This window comes from Corticium candelabrum, chromosome 19 (genome assembly GCF_963422355.1).
Source record: "Corticium candelabrum chromosome 19, ooCorCand1.1, whole genome shotgun sequence".
NCBI classification, from domain to species: Eukaryota; Metazoa; Porifera; class Homoscleromorpha; order Homosclerophorida; family Plakinidae; genus Corticium; species Corticium candelabrum.
The window spans coordinates 5,369,548-5,379,547 of record NC_085103.1 but is presented as its reverse complement, the minus strand read 5'-3'; the positions used below and the strand labels follow the sequence as shown (position 1 = coordinate 5,379,547).

Below are 10,000 nucleotides of genomic sequence, written 5' to 3'. Positions count from 1 at the left end.
GAGCACCTCACTAATACATGGCCATCACACTTAACAATAATGCGGCGCCAGTAAAGTAATAGTAAAAGCTCTAACAAGTAATGTACAACTAAAATAACTAAACTAGGATAAACAGAACTAGATATTGTTTCTGGCTAACCATATTTTAAGAGATTCTTCAATTGTCACCTTTACGATTGATGATAATAGTTGACGTTGATTGTGAGGAGGAATAGAGATGACATCAAGGAAGGGGAGAAGACTTGGAGTATCAATAAAGCCTCTAGATCCTATTTGAATATTTAGTTGCTTACAGGTGAAGCCTTTTGATTTAATGGTCATCATGAAGTCTGTATACCGTTCTGATTTTCTTTTATTTGCATCAAAAAAGTTTGTTTCGAAAGGGATTGTTAGTTCTATGACATAAAATTTGAGCGTATGATTATTCCAAATCAACATGTCAGGCCTTTGTGCAGTAGGAATGATGTCAGATGGAAATTTTACTTCACAGTCTTTTAAATCAGCAAAGATGTTGAATTGATGTGGTAGATGGTTAATAGCCGCATTATAGAGAAGACTGAGAACAGAGTCGTGACGTTGATTGTAATGACGACATTGTAAGAGGACTGAGCAATTATTGAGAACGTGAAGAAGGGTTTGACGTTGATGACATAGAGGACATTTATCACAAGAACGTTTCCTCCATAGGACAAGATTAGCATTTGAAGGGAGGGTATCAGAAATGGCATTGAGGACAAAAGAGAGTTGATGACCGGGAAGACAAGAGACAACATTTGCCCAGACGTCAGATGAACAGTTCTCTAGACGGAAGATGGATCCCTGGACATGTAGATTCTTAGTTCTTGCAAGAAGTTGTTTTTGGTGTTCCTCCTTTAGTCTTGATTTGATGATGTCACTCAATTTTGCTGCAGAAGCACCTGGTGTTTCAGATAGTGACTTTGCTGCTTCTCTAAAAGCAGAGAATCTGTTGCTATACGATTTATTATATGCTTGACTGGTGGCCAAAGAGCAGACACAGTTGTCATGTGAGGATAAGAGACGGGCAGATTTCGAAGACTGGAGGGAGATGGAAGACGTAGACAAACGGGTAAGCCAAGACCAGCATTTTGTGGGAGGAGGTAGAAGATGGCAGTACAGGCCGAGCGACGAAGTTTACACCATTTCTTGAGGTAAGATGTAACAATTCTATCTAATTCAGATTGCAGCCAGCTTGGTGAAAGAGGAAGTAGAGACAGGTACCACGACAATCTTGGGAAGATTCCATTTTGGTATAATTTTAGTTTCCACCGACAACTAACAGGGCAATTATCCAATTTTTGCATCAAAGTCTTTGCCTTGCTTATTAGAGAAGATTTGAAATTATCATCAGACAAGTTTCCATTGACTATTGTATTGGAGGGATGCATCTCACAATACACTAGACTATTGTATTGGAAGGATGCATCTCACGTGCCATATCTCACAATACACTAACCTTCAGGAATGCATGAAATCTGTTGTGCAGCAACACAACAACTGCAATAAACAGAAGCCTGGCATCACGTATTACCAAAATCTTAGACCCAAAATCTGCACAAACACAACAATTAACACACCAGTTGCTATTTTTAGCACCAAACCAGGAAGCAACCTTCTGTAATCAACTGACTGTAAATCTGCCACATTCGTAGGCAAATCCACTTTCTTGCATTATTGCACCGTTTTCGAACATACTTGAACAATGATCGCAACTCTGACGTCACTGATCTCATTCCTACACGCACAACAATGCACAATATTGGACATTTACACCGGAAGTGCCCAACAATGGACAACGCCCACCTCCAAAAACAATACTCCGTCCGTCAGCTTGAAGCTTAACGAACATCTTGCGTCTCTCCGATGGCTCATTTCTTCTTATCGTATCAACAATAATTCTCCCCAGACTGCAACAAATGAGAGCAAAAAATGCTAAGAATTCGAGCCACGCCCACGAGCTACCGGAAACCAATTGTCAAGGGACAAGCAGCTCACACTACAAACAGACATTGTTGCAACTCTCAATCTTACCTTCCGGCCGTTTCGCTACTCATTCTCGCATCTCGCCCGTTCGGAAACGACCTCATCAGTATTCTCACGAAGAATCGGCCCTCACTAGGAATATGTAGCAACAACACGAACTCAAATATTTTTACAAGAAAAAATGCAAAAAATTTAGGCTGCGCACCGAAATAGGAAGATGATGTGAGGCGGCGTGGAGGCGGCCTGCAACGGCACGGGCATTCCCGGTCGCACGTTGCTCGAATCCCAGCGAAACGCGCGCGTCTGTTGCCCGACAAGTGGCGAGCTGTCACTCTGGTCGACATACAAATACGGCGGCAAGTGATCATACAGATGCGTGCCCCAGAATTTCGTAAAATACTCGTCGGCCGACACGTTGCTTGCAAACACTTTGTAGACCGTCTCCAATCTCGCAATGTAACGATCCTCCTCCTCGTACTCGTCCGCACTCTCCCATGCAACGAGCGCGCAATGAACGCCGCCGAACTTGTGGAAGAAGAGCTCGCGCTGCACGCCGAATCCGTCACACGACGCGCCCAGTTTTGTTACCCTCCGCGTTTTCTGGCGGAGACGCTGGCCTTGAGGGAAGTCGCGCTGAGAGAGAAAAGTGTTGGAGAGAGGGGGCGTGGCCACGTCATAGAGGAGAAGGATGGCGAGTGACGCCACTATGATGGCCAGTGAGATGACGAGTGTGAGTAGAGCGCAGCTTGGACAGGCCAATCGCTTGCGCGGCGGCTTGCCAGATGGGAGTCGCTTTGCTGTGAGCATCTGGGAGGTTGGAGAGGTTGAGTGAGAGCGTCGATTGTTGAGTTCTTGGGTGAGGATGATGGTGGAGCTGAGAGAAATGTGGGCGAAAGATGATTCGGGTGTGTAGAGATTTCGTGTGGCGAGATGAGCGCCTGGCCTTGAACCGGAAGCGTGGACAGGGTGAGTGGAATAACAGCGAGCGCTGATTGGTGGAAACGTGACCCGCGTTTGTACGTGTCGTGACACTCTGGGAGTAGTCACGTGAGGGTCTTCAAACCATAATAAATAGATAAATAAATATGTAATTACTAATATACTTGTTTGACAAGAATTGTTTCATGAATTCGTGGGCGCAATTTATTTTATATTTATTATTAATATCAACTTTTACTTAAGCATGCATAATTGTACTTTTAATAAATTATTTCCCGGATAGTATATACTATATACTAATTAATCTTGAATATATTATAATTAGTAAACGCAATTTATTATGTTAATTATAAGATTTTAATTTATAATATAATTAATTAGTAATAATTATAATTACTAATAATTTTAATTAGTAATTTATTCTTAATATATAATTAGTAAACGCAATTTATAATATAATTAATTAGCAATAATTATAATTACTAATAATATTATTAATTAGCAATAATTATAAAATTACTAATAATTTTAATTAGCAATTTATTCTTAATATTATAATTATTAAACGCAATTTATTATGTTAATTATAAGATTAATTTATAATATAATTAATTAGCAATAATTATAATTACTACTAATAATAATTATTAATAATTATAATTACTAATAATTATAATTACTAATTATAATTACTAATAATTATAATTACTAATAATTATAATTACTAATAATTATAATTACTAATAATTATAATTACTAATAATTTTAATTAGTAATTTATTCTTAATATCATAATTATTAAACGCAGAGATTATAATAATAAAGTAATAAAAATTAATTTTAAAAACAATTTATTAGCAAAAAATTAAAAATAAATCGCGAAACCTCTATCTGTCACTCAATCACGTGACTACCACAGAAGATCCCACCCACTTAACTAGTTAAAATCAACTCAGATGGCCGACTCAACCGAAACGAATCGTCAAAGTAAACATTTCCGTCTTCTCCACATTCTCATCGCCTCTAAACGTGCGCACCTCGTTTCCTAGATCGACTTCTGACTCAACTGAGTCACCCGGATAGCTCACTCGTCGTTCTCGGCGATTCCCACTCCGTCCTTCCTTTCCTGCACTCACAACAGCCTGACATCGAACCGGCAGCGGCGCATCGACCGGAGTGAGGCATATAAAGTGGTTTGCGATGTAAGTATGAATGGACATGAAGCGTGTTTTCGTTTCAGTGAAGAATGGAGACGAATGTTCAACTCGGAGCATTACCTCGATCATGTGAGGCGGTTGCGCACGACCCGATGAGTGAAAGCGTTATTTTTTTATATTTTTAAGGTCAAAGAGTTGGGCTTGAAAGGACGATTACGGAGCGGCATCGCGTTTAGAAGTGTCTGTTGGAAGGTAACGCCTACGCATTGCGTTTTTTTGTCATGTGACTACTCGGCACTCCTAGTCCCTGTTTGTTGGCCAGGAGTGACGTCACACAATTGAGTACGTACACGCGGTACACGAAATGCTACAAACATGCTACACAGTGTGTTTACCTTGTGTGTCTCACTAAGCACAAAATATTTTTTATTTATTAAATTTTTTTATTAATCAATTTTTTTATTAATTGAAATTAATTGATTGATTGTGTTTGATCGAAGTAAACCAATTTTTTATGTGCTTACATTGCCATCGCACTTTTGTATCAATCAGTGCCGAATTTATTGTAAACTCAGTTTGCCAGTCAAGAGTCTAGCCTGCTCCCCCTATGTAGGGGAGACATCTGGCTGGACGTCGAACCTATCAGTATCTAATATGGACGGTTCTTTAGTTATTTTCCAAATTTTGAAATTTTTGTTTGAACTAATTGAAATAAATAATTAATTGATTTTTGATTTTTGGCAGATATTTCTTGGTGTACTTCCTGAACAGCGACGGGAGTGGAAGAGTAAGACGTTAGAAGATAGACAACGATACAGTAGAATTAGAAAGAAGGTGATTGTATTGATGACTCTTTGGGGTGATGGAAATTTGTAATGAAAGGATCGTTGGGTGGTTTAGCATGTTACAGAGCCATTTGAGAAGATGAAGGCTCAGGATAATTTGGTTGTCAATAATCCGTTGTCTCAGGAAACAGAAGTATGGACAATTATGTCTGGTGTTTGATTGATTTTTGTCTGTCTGTCTGTCTATATGTCTGTCTGTCTGTTTGTCTGTCTGTCTGTCTGTCTGTTTGTTTGTCTGTTTGTCTGTGTCTGTCTGTATGTCTGTCTGTCTTTCTGTCTGTTTGTCTGTCTGTCTGTCTGTCTGTTTATCTGTCTGTTTGTGTGCAGTTCGTCTGTCTGTTTGTTTGTTTGTCTGTTTGTTTGTCTGTCTGTTTGTCTGCCTGTATGTCTGTCTGTTTGTATGTCTGTCTGTCTGTCTGTATGTCTGTCTGTATGTCTGTTTGTCTGTCTGTTTGTCTGTCTGCTTGTCTGTTTATCTGTCTGTTTGTGTGCGGTTTGTCTGTCTGTTTGTCTGTCTGTCTGCTGTTTGTGTCTGTGGGTGTTTTTATCTGTTCGTTTATGTTTCTGTTTGTTTGTTTGCAGTTGCAATAATTAATTTTTTAGTCTCTGTGTTTGTTCGTATGTTTGTTGTTTGGCTGTCTACACTATTATTCTTTATTAATCAGTCAGTTTAGCACGTTGGTGGCTTCATTGTCATTTGGTTGATAATTTTCTGTTGCTTTCTTCCTTCTTGTGTTTACTGGTATGTCTGTTTAGCAGTTGTTTGTATTCCTTATTCATTCTTGTGCTTATGACAGTGTTGTTTGTGTGTGCCAACTCAATTTCCGCTTTTGTTCAATTGCAGAGTCCTTGGAATCAGTACTTCCAGGATGACAATTTGAGACGAGAAATAAAGCAAGATGTAGATAGAACGTTAGTTGTATTGTTGGTAGGATGGATGGTGTAGTTAATGTTACGTATTGTATTGATCTTCTAGCTTTCCTGAAGTAGAGTTCTTTAAAGATTCTAGAATCAGGTACGTTGCATATTGTGTTCTTCCTGATGCAGTAGTTTATGCATCCCTTTAATACAATAGTCTACTGTATTGTGAGATGCATCCCTCCAATACAATAGTCTAGTGTTGTGAGATGCATCCCTCCAATACAATAGTCTAGTGTGTTGTGAGATGCATCCCTCCAGTACAATTGTCTAATGTATTGTGAGATGCATCCCTCCAATACAATAGTCTAGTGTATTGTGAGATGCATCCTTCTAATACAATAGTCAGTGTATTGAGAGATGCATATCTTGAGTGTTAACTTTTTCTTATAAAATGTCAATCCAAGAATTGCATTTTTTAGAACAATGCTTATGGATGTTCTCTTTTGCTATGCCAAGGAACACAGTAATCTTGCATACAGACAGGTATACTATCATATATTTATTTATCATCGTGTTTGTTCAATTGGCACTTGCTCTCTCTCTGTTTGTTGTCTTGCAGGGAGTTCATGAGCTTCTAGCTCCAATAATTTTTGTCGTAGACTCAGACAAACGAGATTCTTCAGACAACTTAGATTCACAATCAGAAATGTGAGCAACTGTAGTGTCAATGCATGTGCAGTCAAGTATATTATTGTGTTGTTTCATAGAGAAGAAGAGATGAACCTGATTATGGACTCTGATAGTGTAGAAAGTGATTCATTGTATGGTTTAGTGTGATCGTTTATGATAGTAGTGATAAGTGATGGTTGTTGATGTGTGGATAGTCTTCTACTAGAGGCACTGATGGAGTCATGTCACATATGGTATATACAGAAAGTGGAAATTAGAGGCTTAGAAGGGAAGGTAATGACTTGTTTTATTGATGTATTGGTTTTGATGTATGAGTTTTTGTTGTGGAAGTAGAAGAGGAATGATCAGCAGCTGTTTATTGATGAGGAACGAGCAGAACTCATGGTCAGTTGACATGCATTCCTGCTGCAATTTTACAGACAGACATTTGTATTTTCACTGCTTTGCACTTTGTACACATAGGAGGGTGTTGGGCAATACAAATTAGACTATTGTATTGGAGGGATGCATCTCACAATATATTTTCAGAACTGTCATCAAACGCACAAGGCAAATTACAAGCAAACTACGACACAAACTAAAATGCAAACTACAATGCAAACTATAACACAACCAAGCACACGCATGCGCGTGCACACACACACACACACACACATACAAGAACATAGATTTAGGAAAAGTCAAAACCAAATTGGCGTTTGGCAAGGTTAGCCGGCACACTGGTACCAGGCTCCTTGCCAACAATTGTCAATGCCCGATTATTGATCATGTCCGAATTTAGTCATTGAAGTGTCACAGACAAATGACGTGACCACTGTGCTTTGAATTGGCTTGCTGGCATGTCTAATTGCATGGGCGCCATCTTGATCATCTCTGTCAGTAGCTCTTCAGCCTTGGGGCCCCAGCGTTTGAAAACCTCAATTGCAATTGGGCAAAAGATGCGTCCTAAGGATTCGGCAGTTTTTCTGTACTTCTTGTCCTTTTTTCCTTTTTCCACTGCTGCAAATGCTGCTGTAGTACTGCTCCCTGAGATGTTACTTTGTGCCCAAGGGTGTGTTATTGTAATGTCTAACAATAGTTTCTTGCCCTCATGAAAATCATAGACAGCTATGTCTGGGCATTGCTTGTTTTGGAATTGAGCTGTCTTTACGGCAATGGAAGCCTACTTCCCACAACATGTTGTAGTAGTTGTCCAGGAAATGGTTGTGCCTGAATATTGGACCTCCTCCAAATTTGCACGTAAGCAAATGATAGCCTTATTTGTCTATGTCTTTACCACACTGGGGTATGCATTTCTCGATGTTTCCGAGTGCAGGAAGACATGCCCCTAGTCGCATAAGTGCTGCAGTTCTAAACTGAACAGCTAAGAGTGAATTTCTGCGATACTGGAACTGTATCTAGCCAAACCCCTGCCATCAGTTTACCACAGCTAATCAGTCTTGCTCTATCTTCTCTTGTAGTGCAGTTCTGTAAGAATTGTTGGAACTGTTTGTCTTTTTGATTGACTGCAGTCGAGATTGTAATTTCTTTGAACAATTGGAAATATCCTGCAAAGAAGGAACCAGTGGCTCAGTTGTTGTACAGGAAGTGTGATGATCCTCCAAAGCTTTATTTAGATCTGCTAAGGATAGGGACCCATCAACAAAGGTATCAGTGAGCTTGTCGCAAAGAGAAACCAGACGTTTGTCTCCATTTCCTAAATTGTGTAAGGTGTTAGCCCAAGCTTCTAGGAAAGCTGATGTGGAGGTATCACTGGATGACGTTAAGCCGAATCTCCCATTCTTGATGCAGAGTGTCAATGTTGTTGTTGTTTTGACAAATCATAGCCTATGATTTTCTCAAAAGTGTTAATGATTTCACTGTCATGAAGTCCTGCCATTTTGCTTATAAATCTTGGGGACACCGTTCGAAGAAGGTGCATTATGTTTAGGACAGCACAGTACCAAAGAATGAGATTTGCTATCTGAGGATCTTCAAGTTGCTAGACAGCATCTCTCCACATACGAATCACTTCCCACTGGAGTTCCCAGAACTTCAAATCCTTCTGATTTTACTGGTATATCCACTAGACTATTGTATTGGAGGGATGTATCTCACAATACACTAGACTATTGTATTGGAGGGATGCATCTCACAATACACTAGACTACTGTATTGGAGGGATGCATCTCACAATACAGTAGACTATTGTGTGGGCGGGATGCATCTCACAATACACTAGACTATTGTATGGGCGGGATGCATCTCACAATACATTAGACTATTGTATTGGAGGGATGCATCTCACAATACACTTTTTTGTGTAAACTCATTTATTTATAATAAACGAGGAGCTAACCAACCGTATGTAGCCAGCACAGACTAACAATTCTGTGACGCCACACTAAATTAAATATAGTCAGTAAAATGCTCGCAAACAACAGTACAGATAGAACTGTTGGTACACTAAGCAAGATATAAGATAACTATCTATATCTAAGCTAATCTTAATTACTATGTAATATATTTCTAACAAGCCATATTTTGGAAGGATGCATCTCATAATACACTAGACTACTGTAGATTAGCCTCATACTAGACCCTCTCGCGCTGTCATGCCGGTGCCGTATGAACCAGGCACGACGGTGCGAGAGGGTCTGGTACAAGGCTACTGTAGATAGTGTCGTGTTGATTAGCTTAGAAACAAACACAATGTATTGTAATGACAACAACTGTTTCTTTCTAGTCGTCACCTCTTGCTAAGAAACTCGATCGTATACAAAACAAAGTGCTTCGAGAACACGATCCCGTTCTACACTCACATTTGGAGAGACTGGGCATTGCACCACAAGTCTATGGAATGTGAGCTAACAACATGCGTTAGTCAGTTGATCATTTCTCTCTCACCACACCTTCCTCAATCATGTCAATCTCATTACGTCTTACAAATATTATGTTTTGATTTAGTCGATGGATTCGGCTCTTGTTTGGTCGTGAGTTTCCACTAGAAGGTCTCCTAGTTGTGTGGGATGCGATATTTGCCTACAGTCCGTCACTGAGTCTTGTTGACTACATATGTGTGGCAATGCTGCAATTTATTAGGAACATATGTGAGACAGTATTGATTGCATGTCTGCCATGATTGGATTGTTGTCTGAAATTGGTTTGTAATTTTGGTCTGCAGTGATTGGTGAGGACTATCCGACATGTATGCAGATGTTGATGCGTTTTCCATCTGTTGGAGATACTCACTATTTGGTAGAGAGAGCACTGCATCTACGAAATCCTAAGGTGTGGTGAAGATAACAGGCAGTAGTTGGACAGGCAGGTTTATGCATGGCTGACCAGTGTGCGAGATGGACGGACAGGTTGACCGTTTGATACACAGATAAACAATTAGACAGACAAATTGACAGACACATAGACACACAAAGATGGACAGACAGGTTGACAGTTTGATGCACAGACAAACAATTAGACAGACAGATAGACAGACAGATAGATGGGTGGACAGACACATAGACACAG

General features: G+C 39.7%; 2 protein-coding genes across 4 annotated transcripts in view; one reads left to right on the top strand and one right to left on the bottom strand.

Moving 5' to 3' along the window:
- The window catches only part of LOC134194528 (uncharacterized), a 4,146-nt gene extending 1,338 nt beyond the window's left edge, over positions 1-2,808 (bottom strand). Inside the window, exons 1-5 of one of the 2 annotated variants that reach the window (XM_062663471.1) lie at positions 2,207-2,808; positions 2,050-2,133; positions 1,822-1,976; positions 1,631-1,753; positions 1,475-1,569 (exon numbers count right to left, since the gene is read on the bottom strand). In XM_062663471.1, coding sequence (XP_062519455.1) covers positions 1,475-1,569; positions 1,631-1,753; positions 1,822-1,976; positions 2,050-2,133; positions 2,207-2,808 — 1,059 coding nt within the window. The remainder of the gene's footprint in view (positions 1-1,474; positions 1,570-1,630; positions 1,754-1,821; positions 1,977-2,049; positions 2,134-2,206) is intronic. The other variant, XM_062663472.1, reaches the window with a different exon arrangement.
- Positions 2,809-2,926: 118 nt separating this feature from the next.
- Positions 2,927-10,000, top strand: part of LOC134194527 (TBC1 domain family member 5-like) — an 11,155-nt gene continuing 4,081 nt past the window's right edge. The window contains exons 1-17 of one of the 2 annotated variants that reach the window (XM_062663470.1): positions 2,927-2,967; positions 3,882-3,927; positions 3,990-4,116; positions 4,181-4,226; positions 4,284-4,349; positions 4,842-4,931; positions 4,998-5,075; positions 5,787-5,854; positions 5,919-5,957; positions 6,283-6,346; positions 6,423-6,511; positions 6,571-6,624; positions 6,688-6,766; positions 6,827-6,877; positions 9,219-9,334; positions 9,440-9,582; positions 9,657-9,763. In XM_062663470.1, the coding sequence (XP_062519454.1) occupies positions 3,897-3,927; positions 3,990-4,116; positions 4,181-4,226; positions 4,284-4,349; positions 4,842-4,931; positions 4,998-5,075; positions 5,787-5,854; positions 5,919-5,957; positions 6,283-6,346; positions 6,423-6,511; positions 6,571-6,624; positions 6,688-6,766; positions 6,827-6,877; positions 9,219-9,334; positions 9,440-9,582; positions 9,657-9,763 (1,248 nt within the window). In that variant the 5' untranslated portion in view covers positions 2,927-2,967; positions 3,882-3,896. Of the gene's footprint in view, positions 2,968-3,809; positions 3,928-3,989; positions 4,117-4,180; positions 4,227-4,283; positions 4,350-4,841; positions 4,932-4,997; positions 5,076-5,786; positions 5,855-5,918; positions 5,958-6,282; positions 6,347-6,422; positions 6,512-6,570; positions 6,625-6,687; positions 6,767-6,826; positions 6,878-9,218; positions 9,335-9,439; positions 9,583-9,656; positions 9,764-10,000 lie in introns of those variants that run through there. The other variant, XM_062663469.1, reaches the window with a different exon arrangement.